General features: G+C 40.3%; 1 protein-coding gene across 3 annotated transcripts in view; it reads right to left on the bottom strand.

Annotated features, from left to right (window-relative positions):
• Positions 1 to 26,594, bottom strand: part of LOC105823900 (uricase) — a 34,334-nt gene that overhangs the window by 6,218 nt on the left and 1,522 nt on the right. For 2 of the 3 annotated variants that reach the window (XM_012661196.1, XM_012661198.1), the window contains exons 2-5: positions 14,660 to 14,878; positions 11,422 to 11,538; positions 11,245 to 11,323; positions 1,065 to 1,251 (exon numbers count right to left, since the gene is read on the bottom strand). In XM_012661196.1, coding sequence (XP_012516650.1) covers positions 1,065 to 1,251; positions 11,245 to 11,323; positions 11,422 to 11,538; positions 14,660 to 14,878 — 602 coding nt within the window. Of the gene's footprint in view, positions 1 to 1,064; positions 1,252 to 11,244; positions 11,324 to 11,421; positions 11,539 to 14,659; positions 14,879 to 15,564; positions 15,743 to 26,594 lie in introns of all 3 variants that reach the window. The other variant, XM_012661197.1, reaches the window with a different exon arrangement.

Raw genomic sequence — 26,594 nt, 5'->3', positions numbered from 1 at the left:
GATAGTGAAAGTTGTCAGAATCAAAATGGAATCACTTGTGTCAAACTTTAACCAAACAAATTACTTAGTTAACCTGGGAGGCCAATAAGGGAGGGCCCTCAAGCACACATACCTATAAGAACTATTACAAAGACTCTCTGAAGGGCTCTTACATACCAATGCCTGTAATAAGAACTTTTGCCAAGGACTTCTCAAACTGCGTCTTGCTACATGAGTCACAAGGATCGCTAGCCGGATGTACAAGACCTTACACTGCCTGACACACTGTCTCCACTAATGAACTGGCGTCAACTCCTGCAATAAGCCACTGTAACCAGTGTTCTCTCTATCTCAAAACAAATTATGTGTACTTTTCCCTTTTGCTGTTAAAAGCGTCCCCACCCTTTTTGGATATGTGTATGGTTACCTCTGCCTGCATATCCCAGATTTGCAAACCCCCTGCACATTCCTGAATAAATATCTTTGGAAAATCACTGTTTGTTATTTAGGTTTACAATAGTTTAAAGCATTTATCATTTATAAAATGCTTCTATGAATATTATATCATTTTGAGTTTAGCCTAGAGTGACCAATTGTCCCAATTTTCCTAGGACCAAGGAGGTTTCCTGAGACATGAGATTTTCAGTGTTAAAACGAAGAAAGTCCCTGGCAAACTGCAACAGGTTGGTCACCCTAGTTTAGTCCTCTCTGTATTATTGTAATGTCATAAAGCCAGATATCATCTTCATCCTATGCAGTTGTTCTTAAAGTGCGAGCATCTGCATCCCTGGAGTCTGTTAGAAATGCAAATTCCTGGGCCCCACCTCAGACCTACAGAATCAGAACTCTGGGGGTGGGCCCAGAGAGCTTCGTTTTAACAAGCCTTCAGGTGACTCTGATGCACACTAAGGTTTGAGAACCATCGATTTAATAAATTTAAAAAGAGATGGGATTTCTGAATAGTGGGAAGGTTGAGTTGAATGGCCTGTACGTTTCCCTCAGATCTAAGACTCTATGAACTCTGGGCCCCTGGGAAGAAGGTGGACACTATGTGCCCAGTGCCAGGTGCTAGCACATGGTCATACCAAGTAGCATCAAAATCCACGTTCCTGCCCTGGTGGTAGCGCCACTTGCAGTACACTTGGGTGGCAAAGCACCGGTCTTTCACCTCAGGGAGGGTGGTGAACTGGTCCTTGATGAATCCTTCAAATCCAGACTGGGTTGTTTTCAAGACCTTGAGGCCTTTGATTCCAGAATGAATGACTGGGGGTCCTGTTTTAATCACAAAGGCAGGAAGGGATGAGGTTATAAACAAAACAATGCCTTCTTACTGACACCTAGCACAGAGGGTCCTAGTCACTAAACCATGACACGCTATGTACAAAAAACCACATGGCTGCCCATGTTTCTGTCTTCCTGTCTCCTCTGCAGTCCGAGTGATGAGGATGTCCCTTTCCTTCTACCTGGATTCATTCCATGACTCCCTGCCCTCTCCTGCCCGAGGAAAACTGAAGGCCTGAGAACAAACCTCCACATTGTGTCGAAGGCCACAGAAATGAACACTTTCGTCTCGCCCACATGCAGGGTGCTTTCTCAGCCAAATTACTTTGCACGTTTTGAGCTCCATCTCATTCAACAGATAATCATGCTGCAGTGAGTTAATAAGTTCCTCGAGCACAGTTCCTCCATCTGCTCCTGTGATCCCTTTACTGGGGCAGTGCTCTTGTTGATCATCTACAGTGGCTGGTGACTCTGGTCACCACTAGACCTGGATGGCATCTCAGTTCCCTTATGGATATGAGGTCAGTGAAACCAGATAACTTCATGAATGGGTAGCAGCGTGGGCCTGGCTGAGCCTAAATAAAGACTGGGGGAGGCTGGTGACTCACAAGATATAGATCTACCCAAGTTGATGTCTATAAAGGCTTTTGTTTTTTGGCTGAAGGAGAAGGGACAAAGTTGGTTCATGGGTTCTGGGGGAGATAGGGAGAGGCGAACACACGGAGGAATGATATGGCTCTCCTCCTGTCTCTGCTACCCCCTGCTAAGGTAACGAGGCAGGTGGAGGGGTGACAGGCATAATCTGAAGAAGCTGTTTAGTTGTGTGCCAGGGCCCCGTGACAGGTGGGGCACAGAGTTAGGGAGGGGAGGGGTCTCTCTCTTTCTACGTGGAACACACTGAGGCTCCAGCAGTTTAGGGAAGCCCCAGGATATAACACTCTGTGGAAAGCGGAGCAGTAGCAGCTGACACAGCAAACACTCAGCAGAGCCAGTGAGGCAGCAGTTTTAGCCAATGGGTTCAAACCTCTTCCGAAGCACCTGAGAGACAGCTCTTTGAGGCTGTCAGATGGTGGGAGAGTTTGGCTGGAGAGGTCCAGCAGTTTCATAGTGAGAAAGCTGCAAGACCAGGAAAATAACATGAACATTACCATGACCTTATTTGTATGCACAGGCTGCTGAGGATGGGGGACATTCAGGGAGCACTTGGCAAACCCCAATAGCAAAGTGTTATGGTAGGATTACTAAGATCACCTCTTTTCAGTCTCTAAGTTAGTGCTGACTAATGTCTATCTTTCTCGGCCTGTTTAGTCTAAAAATCAAGGGCCAAAGGTGTCAGGCATCACTACATATATGGTCTTAGTTAAATAACAAGAATGTAGCCCGTGATCCTCAATTAAAATCCACAGAAGCTCTTAAAAATCCAATGGTTTACATCACCTGTGTGGTGTCAATTGCTATAGTCAACTCAGGGGCTGTGGAGTTTCAGAAGCAGGTAAATAATGACTGTATTTTGATATTTTCCATGCCACATGTGTGCACCTACCAGAGAGAGCAATGAATAGTGGATAATGGTAGATCTGCTTATTTAAAATGTTCTGATTAAATAAGGTGTTCTGTGCAGAGTGTTCCAGGATAATGTGGTAAAACAGAAAATGATAATCATTTAACTTTCCTAGGTTCTCATTGGAAGCTATATCTGAATAAGGATTGAAAGAAAGACACCAGCAAGGCCTAAATGTCTTCAGTTGGCTGGGTTTGTCAGATTCTAAATGTATAAAGACATGATCTCACAAAATCAGCATTTCCGAATGCAGTGAATATAAAGTCCCAAGAGAACTGCAGAAACAATCAGGTATCTGTTGAATGAATGAATGAATGAGTAACAAGATTGATTCACATCAAGGAATATCTCACAAGTCAGTCTCTTTCTCTTTTAGACAGTTCACCTCCATCAATCTTTACCATTTCTCTTCCTCACGCCCTGCGACCCTCACACACAGTGTGGCAGGGAGCGAGGGGTAAGGTAGCAACCTTGGCTGAGAACCTCCTGTCTGCAGGCATGCCTTTGGTTGCTGCCTTTTTCAGTCTTTATCTTATTTAATACTCAAAACTCTATAAAGTAGGTATTTTTATACAGGTGACTTTTAATCATTTGCCCATAGTCACATGGCTAGAAACTGGCAGAGGTGGAATTTAAACTCAGCACCACATTATGAGATTCCCCTTTTTTCATCACCCCCATCTGTGCAATGTTTCCTCCTTTCTTTGACTCTTTCCCCGTTTCTGCACTGTAAGACGTCTTCCCAGGAGATGAGAAGGTTGCCACTTCCCATTCCACGGTGTGCTTTGAGGGCCTCGGACAGAACCCCCTGCCTGAAAAATACCATCTCCATTGGTCTGAAATGGAGATAGAAGACTCACTTCTAGAAATGGCTGCTGTGTATCTAAAAATTTTTTATTGCTTAAAAATGTTCTATCAAAATGCAAAGATCCCTTAAAGGAGTGACTCCTTAAAATTTCTAAGTGAATATGGTAATCTACTTCCAAAGGGAAATCCCTTCTAGAAAGCAAAATCCCGTAGAAATGAGACACAGGTTTGCAATCAGGAGTGGGGTTAAAATAAGTAGTAGAAACCCTTGAAAGGGAATACAAAGATGAAAGAGAACCAACGGCAAATTTTACCTACTTCATCTTTTCCTGTATAGCTGGTCTTGATCACCAGCATCCACGTAAGCCAATCAACTTTGTCTCCTCCAATGGTCTTAACCACAAAAGATTCCTGGATATGGTGTTGCATAGTGGTAAATCCACAGCTTTGGGACCCAGATTCCCTGAATTCAAATCCCAGTGCTCTCCCTGCCTCCCCATACCCAGTTTCTATGAGCTCTATTCACCTGAGGAAATTATTCGACCTTTCCCTATCTTGATTTTCTCATCTGTGAAATGGAGACAATAATTATACCTGTTTCCTAGAGTCAATACATGTCTAAGATAATGCACAGAAAGGGTTTAGTATAATGACTGCCCTACAGGAAATGCTCTATAAAAGGGATGATGATAGTTTAACATAATTGACTTTTTCTTATTGACTTCAACCACCTGTAAATATTTTCCCTGTTTCACAAAGCCTCACTGCGTCCTGACAGCTACTGATGTGCCATCCCATCTGCCTCCAGCTCTAGGGTGAGATTTACTGACCTTAAGGAGTGTCAGTCCTGCTAGACCACTTTGAAATGATCTGCTTTCTTGCTAGAATCTAAAAATGGAGAAAGCAGTTCCATTTTTAAAATGTGTTTTGGCATCAGTTTTACATAGAATAAGATGTCTCATGTTCCCAAAGACAATTACCTATTGCCACAGTTTTGGCAGAATGCAGGCCATCTACTCTGGGGCTCTCATCATTCCTTGAACAACAACAACAACAACAACTATTCTCTTTGAATGTTAAAAGAATTTTTTCCTTGGCACACATTAGACATGCTGGATGAAATCAGAGAGCTTATTTTATCTTCTCTATTGGCAGTGCCCCAGCTTTCTGAACACTGGTAAGAACCTGAAGCTTTCAAATTCATGGGCCCATCAACTAAAAATATGATGCCTCACACACTCTAAAAAAGATTCCAATTTAGACTAACAAGAAGTAAATCAACCCAAAAGACCGTCCTTTTCTAGGTTATTTCCCATGAAACCACTTAATCAGCTTTTTTTGGTTTTTGTTTTGTTTTGGTTTTTTGCCATAGTTATGGAGTAATGCAAAAGAAAGATTTTTCACATTTTTTCTTTGCTAGAACATAATCTTTTCTAGCTTTTAGTGTCCTCCTACACACTTAGCAGATTGTGGTTTATCTCTCAGAGAAGCATACATCCTACCCTTTAGCTATCTAAGGGAAAGAAACTCACTGCAGATTAATACAAAATAAGCCCAATTCCTTACCTACGCAGCAGGTGTCACAAAGCACAAAGCTTTACTGAGCCAAGAAAAAAATCCTGTCATAAGAGTATAATTGCTTCCACATTTAACACCTCCTAAAAGAACACAAATAGCTGAAAGGAGGATATTTAAAACTACATTAAATCATTCTAGTAGAAAATCTCAAACTTGTAAGTGCTAGAAAAAGTGAAGATCAATTAAATATTTGCCTTGAAGAGGCCATTTAGCTCATGCAGGGAAAGTGAAAGCTCCCTCTGTGCAATTCTGGATGGAGAGAGATGACATCATCCAGATGGTAGCAAGTTAAGTGGGCTTTTGTACAACCAGGTGATGATCAAGGCGATTTTTAAAAGACCATGTGTCTGCCAAGAACATTTCTTACAGAAGAACTGAAAAGTATTTTAGTCTCAATATCGAAAAGACATAAACAGCCTTCTTGGCAGCGGCCATCTCTGTCCTGGTTCTCCCATTTCTCTCATCTCACCTCTTCCATCTGCCCAGCCTGTCACCTCTTAAATCTGTTCTCCTCCAGGACTTTGATTTCGTCAGCTGCCTTCCTTAAAACCATCCTCCTACCCTCACTAGCTTTCATGGCGATAGATGTTTTGGGGGTGTTTTTCACTACTAGAAGATGGTATCTATTATTTAAACCTCTTCTTCATCTCCCATTCCTCTAACTATGCTTTAGCTGATTTTTATAATTAGTGTCAGAATGGGAGAGATTTGATGCTTAAAAAATTGTGAGTTATAATTCAAGTAGTGCAGAGGTTGGGGGCCAATTTGGTTCAAATTAGCCTCCTCAGTGACTTCAAGTCTCAGCTAAGCTCATAGTTCAACAGAGACACATGAGAGAAAGAGTTCCAAAGATCCAGGTTGCATATAGCACCTAAACCAACGGTCTGCATCAGGCACATAGAGCCTAGTTTTCCTCTCAGGGATTGAAAAGTCCCCAAAATAACACCAGCCCTCATCCCTTTGGGTGAAAAAAATTCCTTTTCTGTTCCAGATTCTCCCATGGAAGCAGCAAACTTTGAAACACCAGAAAGTACAGCTCCATGATGAAGCTTTAAAAGATCCAGTAGGAAGAAACAGGGTAATGGGAGTTTTAGAACAATTTCCAGGAACTAAAAGTGGTGCTCGAGATTAAGTAGGCTTTTTATAAATGTTTGTTCAACTGATAAGTAGGAGTTAATATGGCCCACCAGGAGAAACCCAGTCACATATCCTGCTGGGAAGAGCCCCTCTGGGGAGTGGCATGACTGAATGTGTAATTAAATACATGTACTTGAGGGGATAGAATTCTTAACCATTCTAGCCAGGCCTCCACCAAAGGCGCTACTCAGGGGTTTATAACAACAGCATTCACCATGTGAATTTGTGTGTGTGTGTGTGTGTGTGTGTGTGTGTGTGTGTGTGTGAGTGAGAGAGAGAGAGAGAGAGAGAGAGAGAGAGAGAGAGAGAGATAAGGATTATTTTCTTTTGTTAAACCTATACAAGGGCATTTCTTATGACAATGATTGTAACATTGATTCTCATCATAATTTCTGCATTTTTAGCTCTTGGATAACAAGCAAATAAAGAATTAAGCTTTGCTACCAAAAAAGTATACATCCCTACCCTCCAGAGAGGGACAGAGTAGAATAGAAATGTTATCTTCATATATACAACCCTGGAAGACACGCTCACTCATATACATGTACACATACATACCTGCATGCACGTAAGGCAACAGATGTCTCTTCCCCTACCCCAATCCCTGCCAGCCCTGCATGATATCAGAGGAGGGCTGGACTCTAAATGAGTCAAGCTGGAGCTTCTGGGAACACCGCCACAATGATCTCAGCACCCTGAAGCTTTGGAGCTTTCTGCAGAAAGAAAAAGCTTCAACCTGATTATGGAGGCTAGTTTTTTCCACTCGGCAGCAGCCAGGTGATTAGAATTTAGGTTGGTACTAACTCCTGGTAATTCCTGGAAAGAACAGAGTGTAAATGGAAGCATGTTTTCTTTTTATGATCAGTGGAACCCTATACTTGGCCACTTCACATCCACCTCCATAACTGTGCTCAAAGTATTCTTGTGGAAGTCACCAATGACACCTATTTGACCATGACACAGTTCCTCTTCAGGCCTCTTTTAATCCAAACTTCCTAACCCTCCTGGTGCAGAGACTAAATCTATTTCCTCTTCCTCCTGGGTACGCCAGGGGACTATATTCTGCAGCCACCTTGCTGTTAGGTGTGGCCATGTGATCGAGTTCTCCCAGTAGAAGCGCTACGTGCTGTTTTCAGGCCTGGAGCTTATGCTGGAGGGGTTTTGCCCTCTCTTTTTGCTCCTCTAAGCTCTCTCCCTCTCCTGATTATCTGATATGGGGATCTACTCTCAAGGTGACACCTAAAATTAAGGACTAAAAGCGTAAGATTGTCATCAACCTGGGCTCCCAAATAACTTCTTGGAACAGAGCACCTCCTCCACACAAACACTGAGTTGGACTTTGACAAAAAGAAGTAAACTTCTTGTGCAGGGCCAGTACATATAGGCCTATTTGTTATGCATCTTATTACCTAAATAACTATCCCTGATTTCTTTTTTTTTTCAATTTAAGATTTATTTATTCATTTTTTTATTTCAGCATATTACAAGGGTACAAATGTTTAGGTTATATATATTGCCTTTGCCCCACCCGAGTCAGAGCTTCAAGCCTGTCCATCCCCCATGTCCCTGATTTCTTGAAATGTACTTTTCTTCTGGTTCCATGACACCACTGTGTCCACTCCTTCTTCTGTCTCTCTGACCATTCTTCAGTCTCTTTAAACTGCCCAGTCCTTAAACTTGGGACTTTTCCTGAGCCCTCTCATCTTTCCTCTTCTCACTTTGTATGTTTTTCTGGGATAGTCTCCTTCTTCCCTATGGCTTCACCTACCATCAGTCTGTTAATGGTCCCCACATCTATCTTCGTCCCATACTCCCAAACTCATCAGCTTCCTCCCTGAAAACTTGCTCCTTGTGTGTTCTCTGTAGTCAATTCCCCAGTCCTCCAACTCTAGGGTCAACTTTAACTCCTCCTTCTCTCCTATCTTCCATCCCTACTCAGCCTATAAGCCCATTTGGTCAAAAATCAGAAATGCGCCACACAATGCTTCCCCCGCCTCTCAGTCCCTCCGTCTCTACTTCTACTGCCTTAGTGCAGAGCCCTGCACTTCTTCGTCTCTGCGACAAGTCTCTGAATGTCTCAGGACTGCCTCTTTCTCTAGCCTGTTCACCAGACCTTGGTCAGAATTAAAGAACACACACACACACACACACACACACACTCTCTCACCGGACCATTGAAGACCTCCCCTGGTTCTCTGTTGTCATTCTAAACAATAATGATGGCCATTACTTAAGGAGTGTTTCCTATGGTGCCAGGTACTGTGCTAAATGCTTAATAAAATATATTTAGCATTTACCTCCTCTATTTCCGTGGGCAATTGCTGAGGTGGACACTGGTATCTTCATTTTACAAATAAAAAATTCACCAATGTAGCGTAAGTCACTTGCATCTGATCACAAAGTTATTGAGTAGTGGAGCTCAAACTCAAATAGTATTCATGCTGACCCCATGGCCTCTGGGCTTAACCCAAATTGTGTCCAAGTTACACTAAAGTTAGCACATCACATGAGGCCCTTCGGAGTCCAGCCCAAACCAACTTCTTCATCTTCATCTCTGCTTCTTACATTCTACAAATCAGACCCACTGAGGTTTGTTACTGTTCCTCAAATGCTTTGCCCTCCCAACAGTTAAGTAAAGACCTGCCCAGTACGGTGCTCATAGGAGACCGGTGCTCAGAATATTTCTCTTCCCCTCTTCCCCTCCTTCATGAATCCTACTCATATGTATCCTGTCTCTTCTGCCTATAATTCCCTTTAATTCCCTATAATGCCTTCTATGCCAGCATGTTCTGAATCAGTTTTCAAAAGTAAATTGAAATATTTCCTCCTCCCCTGTCAAGCCTTCTGGACTGCCCTGGGAAGAGTCAGTTTTTTGCACCTCTCTGTTCCTATAGCTTGCCTTTAATCCCTCTAGCCCCTTATATTGCAATAAATCTGTTTATAAATCTGTCTCCTATTATTCATCTATTGTAAACTCACTAGGGTCAGAGAATGTCTTACTCATCTTTTTATCTATAGTCCCTTATATATATAATAAGTCCTCAAAATTTAATTATTGAATGAATAACATAAGCACTTTTCATAAATACTCTCATTTTTTTAATTAGCTTTCTTAAAGTCTAATTCTAGCCCCTGCTATTATTTTACATAATTGAAAGTGGAATGAAGAATGTGCTAAGTATTCCAAAAGTCACTGAAAAACTGTTTAGAGCTATGCTAATCAATACAGTAGCCACTAGTCACATGTGGCTGTCAAGCACTTGAACTACAGCTAATGTGACTCAAGACGTGCTGTAAATATAAAATAAAGGATTTCAAAATTTTAACTTTGTAAAAAGAATGTGAAATATTTCATTAATAACTTTTTATATTTATTATATACTAAAATATTTTGGCTATATTGGGATAAATAAAATATATTATTAATGTTAATTATTAATTTCCCTCATTTCTTTTTGCTTTTCTAATGTGACCACTAGAAAATTTTAAAATTATATATGTGGCTTTCATTGTATTTCAGTTGGAGAGAGTTGGTTTAGAGTTTCTAATGTTATGAGGGTATTCAGTATGGTGTGGGTAGGAAAACACTGGCCTAAGAGTCAGGAAACTTCTTTACTTCTCCTCCAAAGTCATATAACCAAGGCAAGAAGAAAGGAAGAAAAGAAAAAAGGAATAAGGGAGGGAGGGGGAGAGAGAGAAGAGGGAAGAAAGAAAAGAAGTTAGTTCCAATTTAACTAACAAATGGCTCAGTCAGAGACCTAATATATCACATGGCTATACATCTGGGGGATAAAAATCATCTTTCAACTTAATACAATAACTATTTAGTCTCTTATATAACAATAATTTTATAACTATTAATCAAACACTGATAAGGGCCTAGCTATGTTTAGACTTTCATACAGATAGTGATATATTAAATAATAGCTAATACACTAGAGCTTTCTAAGGAGGACATTATCCAATAGAACTCAGAATGAGAAAGACTTTATATTTTATTAACCTGATAATATGCCTGATGTGTATTAGATGCCACCTCAAATTCTTACTGAGGACATTTAGAAAAGAAAGAAAGAGGAGATAAAGCAACAGCAAAAAAAGGAAAGTGGAGGGAGGGGAGGTAAGGAAAATAGAAAAAGAAAGAAGTTTAGCATCCACGCTTTCATTTCATAATGATCATTAAAGTTTATTTTTATTAGGATACAGACATTTCTACCATCTTTGGCTCCATGGTTCTTAGAGGTCTTCTAGTCTAACTCTCAGCCAATTATTGAACTCTGCTCTGACAACCTTAACAAATCAGTGAAATACAAGCTTTGGAAATTTTAGTATTTGTTGAGTTAAATTATCAGTACTAGTAAGGTCTATATTGTAATTATATGCCACAGTTAATTTTTAAATTTCTTGGAAGTAGAATTATATAATTGTCATTGCTACTTTCAGTGAGATTCATTTTATAGAAATTATAATAATATTAGTGGTTTTATTATGTAAATAGAATTTCAGGAAAACTTGATTGTTATTTAGTAAACATTTCCTATAAAAGTTACTGTAATTATAGCATGGTATGATACAAAAAATATTGATCAAAAAATTCAGAGATACAGGTTCTTGTCAGCCTGGACCTTTTTTATTCTGCCTCACCTCAAAATCTTGTAACAAAAATGATCTACCCCACTCAACCCCCAGGTTTTGTTGCAAAATGAAATATTTCATTTTTGTATTTTTAAGATAAAAAGTAGATAATTATTTAATGTAATCCAAAGCCACAATGTTCCTTTCCATCTCAGATTTAATTCTCTGTAATTTTCCTCAATGTTAACAAACAGAGTTGTTGAGAAGAAAGAAAAAAAATCCTGAAGTCACTATTGTAGAATCAAAGCATGAAAAATAGTTCTTACCGTTCCTCATCTGCTCAACCTCACAGAAGTGTGTTCCAGTGGGAGCGTGAATAAATGCATGGACATGCTTAACTCCATTCTGAAAATTAGGGAAAAAAATGTTTCCAGTAAAATTTCAGCACATGCCATAAAGCCAATTTCTTCAATTAAACTGGGAGCACAAATAAGTAAAATAACCTTTTCAAAACGCTTCCAAGGGACTTCTTCCACGTGGACGTGAGCTCGTATGACATGGTTAAAAGAAGAAAGGAAATGCTCACAGATATTCAGAGCAAAGGCTTCTATGCTTTTGATCTGTAAAAAGAAACAGTGCTAACTATTAGAAATATTCACCCCATTTAAAAATAATTTTTAAATACTGTTAAATGAAATTATAATGGGAGGCCATTGTTTTGGACTGAGCTCCTACACTAGGCCCCAACATACCAGACCAAGCCAAAATGGAGTCCCTCGTGCAACGTGCCACATAATCAAATCAAAACTTTAAGGAAGCAGATAGATCCCCAAACAGACTGGTTCTTCCTGAAAACAGGAGATTCCAGTCTATCTGAGTCAGCATAATACAGAAGTCCCCTCTGCTTTAACCCCTACAAAAAGGTAACCTCAAGTAACCTCATGTTGATCAATCTATTTTTTTCTATTGTTCTGTTTCCTTGTTCCCACTTTATAAAATCCACTGTTCCGTCATTGCCCAGTAGGAGCTCTCATTCTCTTTTGTAGAATGGAGCCTGCCCCTAATGGTACAGACAATCAATTAAATTTATTGCTACATTTGTTGTAATTTTGTCTTTTGACAATATTCATGAAGCTCTCTTTCTTGATTAATTGCTTTTTAGAATGAGAGAAGTACAGAATTAGAAAGAATCTCAAGAGATGAAGGTCCTTATCCCAGTTTTTTATTAGAGCTCCTAAGTGAAGTTAATAATCACCATCACTAGGTGAGACCCTCTTGTTTTTAAAAGAAACCCATTTTGCAGAAGAGGATCTGTCAGTGGCTGAGCAAAAAGTAACTCAATATTTAAATTCTCTTCACGGCGAGCTCAGTCATGGCCTACACCAACAACAGCACACCATAACACTCTGAACTCTTTATGAGGTTTGCAAATGGACCTCCCAGTTTCCCAAGGAAAACTGTGAATGAAGGGCCACCTCACCTTCCTCACCTTGCATACAGGCCTTCTGTTGATCATGGACAGCTCTCTACCCCTATAAAGCACCTCCCCAATTCCACACAACCCTCCGTATTAATTTCTGGGCAACATTTTATGGCCTAGAAAACTACACAGATTATTAATGCCTTTGCCTATAATTAAGGTGGACTATTTATATAGGTTTCCCAGTACAGTGCTGTTTTATACCTGTTGTCTCAGAATAATCATTAATAGCATCCTATTTCACTCACAAAATTGTCCTGGTTTAGATAAGAAATTATATGGTCACTCTAACTATAATGAATGAATTTGAATTGTTTTTAAATTGGGGTCCATCCTTCACTTTTCTACAATTTCTCACACAGTATGGGAAATATAATAATCTGTGATACCTGGCCCTCTTCCATATCATAGTACAGGCCTATTTTCAAATAATTCTTTTAAGAGAGCAAGCCATTCCTTTTTACATAGCCCTGTATACGTTTGCTGGGCCATTCTGATTAGCAAGAGAAAGGTTCAGGGTGGAAATAGGGTTTGCAGAATCTATATTGCAATTCGTTTGTTCATTTAATGCATTATGGGTATGGATTTCATGCAAACACATAAGAAAAGAAGCTTTCCAGTATACATTTCTTGTCTTTTTAGACTTCTTGGCAAGTAACAAATTATCTTGAACTGGCCAGAAATATGCTGGTGGTCTCTCACACTTAAAGAAACCATTGCAAAGATGTGGAAACAACCCAAGTGTCCATCAATACATGAGTGGATTAATAAACTGTGGTATATGTATACCATGAAGTACTATTCAGCTCTAAGAAACAATGGTGATATAGCACCTCTTATATACTCCTGGAAAGCGCTGGAACACATTCTACTAAGCGAGGTATCCCAAGAATGGAAAAACAAGCACCACATGTACTCACCATCAAACTGGTATTAGCTGATCAACATTTAAGTGCACATATAAGAATAACATGTATTCGATGTTGGGCAACGGGAGGGGGGAGGGGGGAGGAGGGGACGGGCATATGCACAAACAATGAGTGCGATGCGCACCTCCGGGGGAATGGACACACTTGAAGCTCGGACTTGGGGGGGAGGGAGGGTAAGGGCATCATGCGTAACCTAATCATCTGTACCCCCATAACATGCTGCAATAAAAATTAAAAAAAAATATTTTGCAAAAATGTATAAAAAGAATAATGCATCATAATAAACTGTGATTTATTCTAAAAAAAAAAAGTTAATTAAATTGCAAAAAAAAAAAAAGAAACCATTGGTAGAAGTGCTAAAATATCAGTTTAATCAGATTTGAGTTCCTCTTGAAAAGTGCTATTAACCATCACATATAGATAGTAAGTGGTAATGGAGTTGAGAAAGTTAGGAAGGCATTAATATTTGAACAAATAAATTTCAAGAATAAGAAGAAATGTGTCTTATACTCAAGATTTTCTTCTGCAGTAACAACAGGAGAAATATGGTATTTTCTTTTACAAATGCGCATCATTCTAAAAGAAAAAATATATGATATGACTCAAAGGAATGCACAGCAAAAATGTGTTAGGTTCTACTCTGAAATCTCAGGACCTTTATCTGGCTATGATCCTAATTGCAGATTAACATGGTAAATTTGTCCAGTAAGATTCTCTGCTTAAAAGATTGTAGTGAAATCAGAGCTAAAAACAGAAAACAAAGAGGTGAGTTTAAAAAAAAAAAGCATGGCTGTGTGTGGGTGGCTCACACCTGTAATCCTAGCACTCTGGGAGGCCGAGGCAGGAGGATCACTTGGGGTCAGAGACCAGCCTGAGCAAGAGCGAGACCCCCATCTCTATTAAAATTGAAAAAAATTAACTAGGCAACAAAAGTAGAAACAAAAATTTTTTTTTTTTTGTGATGGTGAGTGCCTGTAGTCCCAGCTACTCAGGAGGCTGAGGCAGGGGCATCGCCTGAGCCCAGGAGCTTGAGGTTGTTGTGAGCTAGGCTGACCCCATGGCACTCTAGCCCTGGCAAGCACTCTAGCCCGGGCAACAGAGCAAGACTCTGTCTCAAAAAATAAATGAGTAAATAAGTAAGCAAATAAATACATGCAAACATTTCTGAAATCTTGAAAATTTTAAGACAGAAAGGAAAACTTTTAAAATGGCTTAAATATAAAAATAGGTTAAAAGGTAAAGGGAACTTGAAATAAGCAAGTACCACCCCCATGCTGTCGTACAGCAAACTCGACATCAAGATAGGCAGCATCTAAGAAGAATGACACATACCCCTTTGAATTTTGCCAAGACATGAACTGTGTTCTTGATAGTGTCTGTAGGGATGATGTCTGAATTATCTCCATGCAAGTAATCTTTTTTGGAACTCAGAGTAAGTTGCACTGAAGTTGCCACCTCTTTAATGCTGTGGTACTTTCCATCTCGCTGAATATGGAGAACTTTCACCATGTCCTTCCCATAGCCAGTTCGGACAAACTCCACCTCATCGTTCTGCAATGAAAACATAGTCATCTTATTGAAGAAGGCTACATGAAAGCAAAAAAGTCAGTGGCAATTTCTTTAAGTTTTAATTTTATCATACAATTATAAAAGGCAAGATTCAGAGTATTTATGGAAGCAATATCACATTCTACCTTTGAAGAAGATGAATGGGAACTTGTATAGAAAAAAGAGAATCCCAAGAAACAAATGAAAATGTTTCAGATTTCTCTAAAGACAGACAGGTAGATGGCTTTCTTGATAATAATGATAAATAATAATAAAAGAACCTCTTGGGTCAAAATTATGCTAACTTTGCTCTATTTTATTTAATTCATGCTAATTTCATCCTGTAACAGCTCTGTGAACGAATAATCCCATTTTACAGAGGGATAAACTGAGTTTCAAAGAGATTGAGTGATGTGTGAACCCTGGTTCACATAGCTAGTAAAGGACACAGCCAGGATTTGCACTCAAGTCTATTGACTCCAAACTGTAGAGTGGCCACTATGTAAACTGCCTTTCTTCTATAAAATTTCTTGACTATGTTATTAATAACTGGAAATGATTACATGCACTTTTTAATAGAGAGTGATGTTCTGAAGAAAAATGCCCTGTGATCAATAGAAACAATTTGAAAATTGCCTTTTCTACTTGCTGCCGGGAAGAAATTTAATTAGTGACAGGGCCTAGATTACCTTCAGGAGTGCAGAGCCAGGGCCGTCTGGCTGCAGGGAGAGTTATGCTTTTAGCGAAGAGTCACTTAATGAAATCCTAGTGATTGATTCATTACTACCCTTGTCTGAAGCTGGAGCTTAGTTAGCGAACATGTCCATCTCTGCAGGTAGAATCCACAAGGCTTGTCCCTGGGCTTTACTGGTGTTTGAGAGAAGAGGCAAAAGGAAGGAACAGAGGGACAAAAAAACCTATTTTATTTAGCATGGAATTTGAACATTAAAATAATAATAAAAGAAGGTAACAAAAGTAAAAGTAAATAAAAAACAGCGTGCAGTCAGAGTCTAGTAAGGAGACAAAGAGGGAATCTTACTTGCAAATTGTACTTAGGATGTTCAGATATACCAAGGGCTGCCTCAAACTCTATTTGCATAAAAATCACCAGATCCTCTGAGGGGAATTTAAAATGACCAGCCAACACCAGAAATTATTGCTGTACTTCATTAAAGTGGGGAATGGGAAGCTGTCCCCAGTCTCAGGGCTAGAGCTGGGTGGGTCATTTAACATGCCCTGGGAGGTTGAGGTATCTGGATTCAGTCCTTCCTATGTGGGAGTTTAAGGGAAAACTCATGGAAAGGCCTCCTGAAAGCCTGTGGCCCAACCTTTGGAGGACCCATCTTCAAGAAAACGGTCAATAAGAAAACCAAAATAGCAGATTTAAGGGGGATCCCAATAAGAACTGTAATGATCAGGAAAGAGACATTGTGCGGTTGTTGTAGTACCTTTGTAATCAGACCAGGTCCAAATTCAATCTTGCCATTTATAGCTTTGTGGCTTCAGACAAGTAATTTAATGTTTTGAGCCTCAGTTTCCCCATTTGTGCAAATGGAGTTAAACACCTCTACCTTGCAGGGCTGCCTTTAAACGTGAAAGGGAACTACTAGATCCTGGTAGCTAGTGGTACCCTGAGGTCAACCCCAGCAAGAGTGGCCATGTCAGGCCTGGCTGTGAAAGCAGCAGCAGCAGCAGCAGAGGTAGCAGAGGTGACCTTGATTAAGGGCACCAGGTTTGGGAGCGGAGGGCACTGCAGGTAGCGGCAGGAGGGAGACTCTGGCATGTCTTGAGCCACAAAGGATTCTGCCTGGAGGAGGGCATTTGACTGGCTTGGGGCCCCTGGGTGGTCTGGCTTAGGGTGTAGAGCCAAAGGTCCCTGAGATTGTCCACCATCCCCAACACACAGCAGGACTCAAAAAATCATCCCTCTCCTGCCACTAAATATCCAAGCTACAGTAGCTTAGCCTGTGGAGGCAAGTGGTACCTATGTGGCATACGGAAAGGCTAAATGATAGCCACCCTGTTCGCCTCTCCAGCTTCACATCTGGCCACACCTTATTGCCGACTCTGTTTTAGCTATGCTGAGCTAACTGTGGCTGCCCAGGTGCTGTGTGCTTTCTCTATCTATGGGCCTTTGAATTTGCTATTTCTTCTTTCTGGAACACTCTTTCCCTTCCTCACTATCCAAACACCAACCTTTTCACCTGCCTAACTTCTTCTCGTTATCCTTCAAGTCTCAGGTGCCACCTCCCCCAGGTAATCTGCCTCAGCTCTTCAAGTCTGAAGTAGGTGCCCCTTTTAGGCGCTCTGAAAATACTTGTCATTGCCTTCTCAGAATCTTTATCAAATTGCATTGCAATTGCCTCTTCATGTGTCTGAATCATTCAAAAACAGTAAACTATGAAAGCGGAATGAGTTCAATTGTGGTTACCATGGCAACCCCAGCACTCAGCACAGTGCCTGGAACATAAATAGGTGCTTAATAAACGTGTCATGAATGAATGGATGGTGCCACCACCACCTCCGCTCCTTGTGTGATGTCATAGAATAGTTAATAAAAACACACGAAAGATCTCAATTCCAGAAGAGCCGCTTCAGCTCAGACCCCAATCAGGAAGTTCCTCTTCCTGGGAAAGCAGGGCAAGGAACTTATGCCCTCTGATCACCGCAGCCTGGAGATCACAGGCACAGCTGGCCAGAGAACAAAGGCCCAGGAAGGGCAGGACCGAGTATAGAGGGTCGATGATGCAGCACGGAGTGCTAATAAGACAGAGCCCCGGCGCAGCTCAGCCGTCCCGGGCCAGAGATCACGTGAGACGCATGCGGGAGAGGTCAGCGCTCCCTAGCGGGATCCCGGCTAAGTGGAGCTTGGCACTTGAGTAAAGCCTGAATAATCAGTGTACTGAACAACGAGTCAGAATAAAAAGGACCTAAGCATCTGAGCGTGGAGCAAGATGGAACAAGTCCCGTGTGGGACACCTACAGAAATCTCTTAGCAGGACTTGGCACAACAGATAATGGTCTGGACCAGCACTGAGGCTGTTGTCCCCCAGTTCTGTCGTCACAGCAATTAGAAGTAGGTGTCAGAGCCCCACTGTGTAAAACGCTGCGTGTGGTGCAGAGATCTACGTCCAGGATAACCGTACAGTGAGATACAAAGGTTGCTCTCTTCTAGAGCGGGGGCAGCTGGCTGAAATGATGGGCTGGGCTTCGGAGTCACGCGACCCAGGTGGAATCCTTGTTCTGCCACCTATTAGCTCTGAATGGAGGCAAATTTCTCCATCTGTAAAATGAGCATAATAGTAGTGTCCAGCTCTCAGGACTGACGTGAGGATTACATGATAAAAAAGTCATAAAGCACTTAGAAAAGTGCCTGGCAGATAGTAAGTGTTCAACTAATGATGGCTATAATTACCATTGATAAATAATAATTATATATCAAATTTTGTATTAAGGATCCTTCCAGTTGTCAATAAATGCCTCGGGTGCACATGAATCCAGAGCTGGGGTGGGCAAAACCAAAGGGCTGCTGCTCTGAGGGGGCCTGCTTCTGCCTGTCCCTCTCCTCCAGGTACCACGGCCTTATTTAAATTTTCATGGTCTCTCATGTCCATTCTTTCGGCTGTGCTTCCTCAGGCTTGTGTAGCTTGAGGAAACAAAGTTACAAAAGGAAACCCAATTTCCTAGAGTAATACTCTGGACGAAATATCAGCAGGAATAAATCTTTACCTGACTCCACATAAGAAAAATACACATGTTGGAGTACAAAGGGATAGAGAATAATTAGTTCTCTGCGAGTAATGCTGGAGAGCACGCTCAGGGATTTTAAATGACTCTTATGAATGTCCACTTTCACAACAAGATACTGAGTGTTCTCTTATTTCCAGACCATATTGAAAGTGACACAGGTCTAAGGGTTCTTAGCTCGGAATCTGTTAACCTCTAGAAGGTCCAGTAGTGGATTTGAGGCAGAACTGTGTACTGCATGAAGTTGTAACTGAAATTTTATGTGTTTGGGGGATGCATTTTACTGGGGAGAGCATTCATAGAATTTCATTAGACTCCAGAAAGGAATGAAAGTTTAAGAATCATTGCTCTGTGTAGCTGGGCTCCAAATTGCTGTGGTCATTTTGCTCAAACTGACTTTGCTATGGTCTAACAACTAGCCAGGAGACAGTGAGAGGGAGATGACTTGGTCCTTCTAGGTGTGCAACCACCTGGATACAAGGGAACGACAATGTAAAGGCTCAAGGCTCTGACTGCCTGAGTTTGAAGTCTGGCTCCACCACTTGCTAGCTGTATGGCCCTATGCAAGTTACTTAATCTTTTTGTCCTTCCCTTTTTGATCTGGAAAATAGGATAATGATTGCACCTATTTCCTATAATTGTTGTGGGGTTGAAAGTAAATGCTTACCACAGTGACTAGCACGTGGTAAATGTCAGTAAATGTTAGCTATCATTATTATCTGGCCTGCCAATTTCACCAAAAGTATATCTGATATCAGTTCTATTGCTAAATGATAGGAAGATAGCCTTGCTTTTCTTTTTGTTAAAGAAGACAGGCCCCCATATCAGTGTACATTTTTTGTGCTGTAGCTGTGCTACTAATAAAACAAATCTCTGTCAATATTAATAATATTTTAAATTAATCCTAGCTGCTTATATACGTTGATGGCAAATCTTTATATAAAGCTAACACTCTTCTCCACCCATATGCCATACTTTACTTTCTAGCTCGGTGCATTTAGTCATGCTTTCTTTCAATAACAACATTCATATATTTGTGCTTTCATATACCAGATACCAAATGAATTTCCCCATATTCTAGTTAAGGACTAAGGCAGAAAGAAGTACATTTCTCTGACCTCACTGCCAGGATTTGACTTCAAGTCTCCATGATTTTAAACCACATCAACACTTTTTCCCTCTACCTAGAATGCCCTCTCTCCATGTATCATGGTTCATCCTGCATAAGACCTTCCTGATGCCCCAACAGGAAATAACATCTCTTGCCTTTGAACTCCCAGTGCACTTTAGGTAAACAGTTACTAGCTGTTTTTTTGGTTGTTTTTTGTTTTGAGACAGAGTCTCACTCTGTTGCCTGGGCTAGAGTGCTGTGGCATTAGCCTAGCTCACAGCAACCTCAAACTCTTGGGCTCGAGCAATCCTTCTGCCTCAGCCTCCCGAGTAGCTGGGACTACAGGCATGCGCCACCATGGCCGACTAATTTTTTCTATATATTTTTAGTTGTCCAGCTAATTTCTTTCTATTTTTAGTAGAGACAGGGTCTCGCTCTTGCTCAGGCTGGTCTCGAACTCCTGAGCTCAAACGATCCACCTGCCTTGGCCTCCCAGAGTGCTAGGATTACAGGCGTGAGCCACCGTGCCCAGCCTGAACAGTTACTAGCTGTTGAGGTCACTTTCTTTCTTCATTATTCTTATTTGTGTACACATCTCAGTATTCTCAGTATCAGTGTCTTAAAGGCAAGATCGCATCATCTTTATATTCATCACAGCAATTGACAGTGCTTTGAAAATTGTCATAAATCATTTGTCCATGGAACAAGCTCCCTCGTTTTGCAGATTAGTTCAGAAAATTTAGGTCATTTTTATTTAAGTAGGAAAAACATTGTTTTCAGCACTAAGTCACTCTTACCAATTCAGCTTCAGGTTCACATTTTCTGGTTACAAGATGAAGTGGAGGATTACAGGGAGATCCAGCCTACATCAGTCTATATTTTCCTACAAGAACTCTTACAAGGAAAAGAAACAAGCTACGAGGTTTGTTTGTATCACTTATGAGCTCAAATCATTCTCAGAAAATTAAAATCCTTGTGAAATTGCCCATGGGCCTCTATATTATTAAATATTATCAGGAATATTAATATTATGGCACAGTTTCCAACTATTTAACACATTAAATGCCATGTGAGTTGTATTTAACTCATGCTAGTTTGAGCACGGGGCCTGGTGAAGCATATGTAACTCACATCTCTTTAGCTCACATCTCTTTAGCTTGGGAGCTGTGTGAACTGTTTTTAAAATTGCTTATAACTCACACACAGAAAAAAATAAAAAATAAGAAATTTTTCATTAAATTAGAAAGAATCATTTTGTTTTCAAAGTTTTTATTCTACTTTCATAATAAAACACTAGAAAAAAAATTTTTTCCAGTATGGCAGTCAATGTGTTAAACCTGTAGCACACATTCATTTTTTATTTTTTATTTTTGTGCAAACTTCTTCTTTTTGGTGGCTTCTTTTAGCTATAGTTTCGTGTACCTGATTCTAGTATGCCACACTTCAGCCACTGAATTTCTCTACTCTGCTGGCAAAGGAAAATACTTTATTTAAGATTATTGTTGTTTTTAATGTTTGCTTTTTCCAATACTAAAATATGAAATTTGATTTTATATAAGTGTGTATTCACCAAATGTTTGTTCATATACATAGATTTTAATTACAGAAAAACTATTGGAAAAATATTAGGAAAGATAAGGGGAAAGTTCAATAAATTTAAATTTTAAACAACTAAAATTTTCTCTAAAGTCTTAGAATAGCTTCTCTAAGCATCAACTCTACCCTCTATTACAGAGAGAAATACAAAAATGCTAGTGATTTAAGACTTATCACACATGTATAAATATCAATTCAGTTACAGTGTGCCATGGTAGAAGAAAGAATTATTCATGGAGACAGCCTCTCTCTTTGTCTTGGCGATGTGCTGGAGAAGTTCTTCCAATGCTCTGCCCAGGTTTCTCCTTTGCCTGCTATTTACTTAGGCATTTATGAACAAAATAACTTCAGAGAAAAATGCTGAACTAATAGGAGAAAAACGAGCATTCATATGAACAATTTTAGTGTCACTTTGGTGGATCTTAACAATACATGATAATGATAAGAATAATAATTGTGAATAATAATCTTAGAGGCAGCTGGTATTTTTTTGGCTGCCTAGGATCTACTGAATGTTAGATAGGAAAAGACTGATATCCGGTGGAGAATGTCATGTCACTTTAACCAGTAGAGTGGCTTATCATTGTTAGCAAGGAGGAGGATTTGCATTATGTTCAAAGAGAGACTCTAAAGGGATTTGTCAAGTAGATGTTTCAAAAACAGTAAAACAATTTGTCTGCATAATTATGGTAGAAAGGGTAACCTGTTAACTAATAAAGACTCCATTTACAGGTGCTCCCTTTCTTCTGCCTGTTACCAAGGAAGAGAAATTCATCACTAAATGCGAGTAGAGACACTACTATAATTTTCTTGCCAGCCTCTCCACAGCACCAACAGCCTTAGGGCAGGGAACCTGGAACGAGGCTCACCAGAGCTTCTAAGATTGGGAACAGAAAATCCCACAATAAAGAACTGATGAAGCTCTCTAAACATGCAGTTGGAATAAAATTTTACTGAAATGCATGATTTAAAGATGTCTGTTTCCTAGTACATAAGTCTTGAAAATAAAAGTGATAGCAACAATTTATTAAAGGTTTGATATGTGTTGGGAAATTTGCATATATTATTTCCTCTAATCCTTTACAAGCCCTGTGATACAGGTATTCTTATCCAACTTTGACAAAGGAAGACACTAAGGTTAGGGAACCTATCAAGGTCACATAGTTACTAGGTGGCGGTATGAGAGCCCAGTCCATGTGCCCCAGATGACAGGCTCTTTCCCACTTCACCACAGTCCCTACCCTCTCTCTGTTAGATGGCTGGCCCCTCCATTCATTGGGGAGAGAAAGGAAGCATTCATTGGGATTCCAACAAAGGAGGGAATTGCCCTGCTGCTGCAGAAACTTGCATTTCCATACCACGTTACCATTGTTTACGTTTCCACCCACTGGTACCTACATTATCTTTTCTGTTCCTCACAACCACCCTATGATTTGGTAGAGAGAATCCTATTTTAAAATAAACTAGCTCAGAGATGTTAAGTGAGCTGCCCAAAGTCACGCAGCTGACAGGCAGATCCGTACAGTGGAAAGCGTCCCACTGAGACTGAAGAGGCCCTGCACTAGGTAGAACTTACCCCACACCAAGAGCTACCCCTGCCCAAATCATCCCTTTTTCTAGCACTCATTTTTTTAAACTACAGGGGATTATGAACTCAGATGGATTCTGTGTTTGTGGTGCGAATGTTTAAGCTGCAAAGCAGCGGGAGAATCAAAGGGTGGTTGCCCTTTGGAGCAGGATGAAAGTTCAGCTTCATGCCTTCAACAACAGGGCACTCATTTGAGTTGAACATTGACTTTTATCTGGATAGAGGCTATTGAAAACATGAGCAATGTGGGCTTATTTGTGGTTATTTAAAAGCATATCACCAAAGGATTATTTTTAGTAAAACCGTATCACCAAAGGGCTGCTTTTAGTCTCTCTACAAGGAAAAGGTAATAACTTTGTCATGGAAGAAAAGAAAACAAGGTGAGAAGAACCCAGCATTTAATGAGCATCAGTTATGTGCCAGGAGATGTGCACATAGCCACTCACTGAACCCTGACAGCACTCTCTGAAAGTAGAAATCATGGTCCCACCACTAGAAAAGAAAGCTGAAACTTGCTAAGGTTAAATAGTTTGATCAAAACCAGGTGCCTAGTGAGAGGCAGGGCCGGGCATGGAACCCAGGTGTGCCTGGTTCTTTTCACTACACCTAGCTGCCCCCCTTACTTATAAACATTATGATAAAATTCTTCTGGGGTAGAGAAGGGAGGGGAAATTTTTTTTAGAACAGGGCATACTGGAGAATACTGGAGTGTAGAGGGAAAGTGGCAAAGAGTGAGGCTGACATGATGAATGGCCTTGAATGCCACCCTCAGGAGTCTGGGTTTTAACCGAGGAAAGGATGTTGTACAGGCTGTATTTTGATTCAGACAATTCCTTTCCTGGTCCATTACTGGGAAAACATGTTTATTGGGCACTGAAACCATTAAAGATGATGGCAAGAAAATGGTGATCTGCCAAAAACTATTTTGGCTGCAGCTTGGTCCACTAAAACAGAGAAGTACCGACACTAACTGGCCTCCACTCGGGGTCTGCCCGGCGGCCACCAGACGAAGAACCCGGCGGAGTGAAGCTCACCAAGCCAGTCACTGACCCGACGGGGCCTACGAGCCGCGAGGCACCCTCGGGGAAGAAGCGTGGGGAACCCAGGAAACCCTAGAGCTCTGTTCCTCAAACTTGCCTGCCGGTAAGACCTTCCTGGGACATTTGTTAAAACACAGATCTCTGGGCCCTATCTCTAGACATCTGGAATTTCCAGAAGAACAGTCTGGAAGTCTGTGTTTTTAACAAGTGGTTAGGGCCAGGCAAGGTTGGGAAACTGCACCAAGGAAGGAAACACGGATAGGGGGCCGTGGGGCGTGGGATCAGTGGCGTGGATCTGAGTTCGAAAGTGTTCTGTAAAGCCCAAGGGCTGGTGACGGTGATTTAGATGCCACTGATGTTGGTGCTAAGTGAAATCATAGGTGGAAACTGAATTCAGAAAACGTTGTCTAGTGCATCCGGCTTGTGGGAGCCCCGGGAGATGAAAGCCCGGGGGTCCATTAAAATGGATTCCCAGAGCCTGTAAAGCAGCCCCTTAGCTGGAGAGAGATCCTAAAAGGAGTTTCTCAAACTTTAGGAAACAATAAACCTGTCTTAAAAGGAAGCTAAGTAAGCACACACCACAAGTGTTGACATGATTATTTTTATTACAATTTTCTAAAATGTATCCAAATCCACACTAGGTTCAAACTCCTGAAGCTTATAATTTCTCTAAAACAATAAAACCACAGTACTAATAAAGTTTAAATTCGTATTATTTTAACAATATGAATGGTGGTGTTTTGATGAAACTAAACCCTCTTGTGGACTGCTACAGTGCAGGCTCTTTTGAGTTCACAGTATGTTATTTTGTGTTGTGGGTTAATTCAGTTCCTTCCCTTTCCATATTCAACCCCCTGGAAAATTTTCCCATAGTTTGCTGATAAGGTCTGTGGCCTTCCCATGGTTTAATAAATACCTAATTTACATATTTAAAAATTCTTTCTAGTGGGCTTTTATCTACTACATATCCACTTCTTTTTGTTTTTCTGATTAGATTTAACTCATTCAAAATTCCACATAATCCCAAAATAGAAGTCTCTGAAACCTTTCAGTCCACGCATTTACTTGTGTTTATTTAGCTGCTTCTAGGAGACAAGCACTGTGGTATGTGCTGGAGATGCAACAAGGCAGACACTGCTCTGCCCTCACAGAGATTGTATACTAGAACAAACTTCTTCTATAAAAGAACATAGTTCATACTTTATGCTCTTCAGGCTGTAGGGTCTCTGTTGCAACCACTCAATGCTGTCATTATAGCATAAAAGTAGCTATATAGGATACCTAAATGTATGGGTCTGGCTGTGTTCCAATAAACTTTATGTACAAAAATAGGCAGTGGGCTAGGTTTGGCCCACGGGAGTTTTTTGACTCCTGCTCTCTAGAGGAAGACTCAGAAAAGTAACCGAGTAATTAGTAACACATTGTGATAATTACTCTAACTGACAAAATACAGTGAGCTCTGGGAGTACATTTCAGGGACACCTAAACCGGATTAGGAGAGCTCAAGGATGGCTTTAGGGAAGAATTGGCATTCTCAAAGCAACCTGACGGATAAGAAGGAATCAACCAAGTATAATTTTCTAGTCCTCCTTCCACTTACTGTACTTATGTTTTCCTTAGACCACATTGCCATGAATAATGCTTTATTCTACGAATACCTGAGTCATTTGCTTGCCTCATTTCTTCCCATCGAAATAATTCAAGTCCTCTCCCTTGTCTCCCACAACAAGGACCTCAACGTTTTCCTTCAGTATGTCAACTTCTGGATTTTACTCAGTCCATCGACAGTCTTGTAAAAGTGTGAACAAAAATAAAGCTAAACTTTAACAGATAAATGCTATGGTACATAAATCATACTTCAAAAAGCTATTAAAAATAAATAAATAAAGCCAGCAGCCTGACCCCGAGGAGTCCTCACAGGATGATTGAACCTTGTTGAAGCCAGTACATACCAGGCTCTGGAGAAACCCAACTTTATCTCAGTCTCAAAAAATTCTCACAGATAAAGCTTCAAGAAATATGAACTCACAGTCAAAACTCAAGCATATATACAATAGCAAGGTATCATGAGAAAGAATCGCAGAAATAACAGATAGCAAAGTCTGACCTGCAAATATGTCATATATTAGAATTAGATGCAAAAATAAAAAATAATATAGTTTATATTTTCACAGAATAAAGGAGAAGATTGAGCATATGAGCAAGAAATGAGACCGTAAGAAAGACCAAGTAAATTTGGGGAAAAAAAATAGAACTTCTATAAATACATTAATAAGAAGATTAACAAACAGATTAAACACAACTCAAAAAGAACTGAAATATATACAATGATAAATTGTCAATTTACAATTAAAAATGTTGAAGAAATTACAAAAAATAAGAAAAAAATTAGTTATTTCAAAGAGATAGATTAAGTAGCAAATTAATGTTGCCAAAGAGAGAATTAGAGAACTGGAAGATGGATCCAAATAAAGAATCAAGGATTAATGTAGACGACGCACAAGGAGCTACAGTGAATGAAAGAGACATAAAATGTACTAGAAAGAGACAATAAAGAGAATGTGGAAGAGGCACTATTTGAAGAGATCAAGACTGAGATTTTCCAGAATTATTTGATGACTGAATGCAACCTTCAAC

Source organism: Propithecus coquereli, unplaced genomic scaffold, assembly GCF_000956105.1.
Source record: "Propithecus coquereli isolate 6110/MARCELLA unplaced genomic scaffold, Pcoq_1.0 Scaffold7, whole genome shotgun sequence".
Taxonomy (NCBI): Eukaryota; Metazoa; Chordata; class Mammalia; order Primates; family Indriidae; genus Propithecus; species Propithecus coquereli.
The sequence above is the reverse complement of the archived record's forward strand: the minus strand, read 5'-3'. Positions and strand labels throughout refer to the sequence as shown.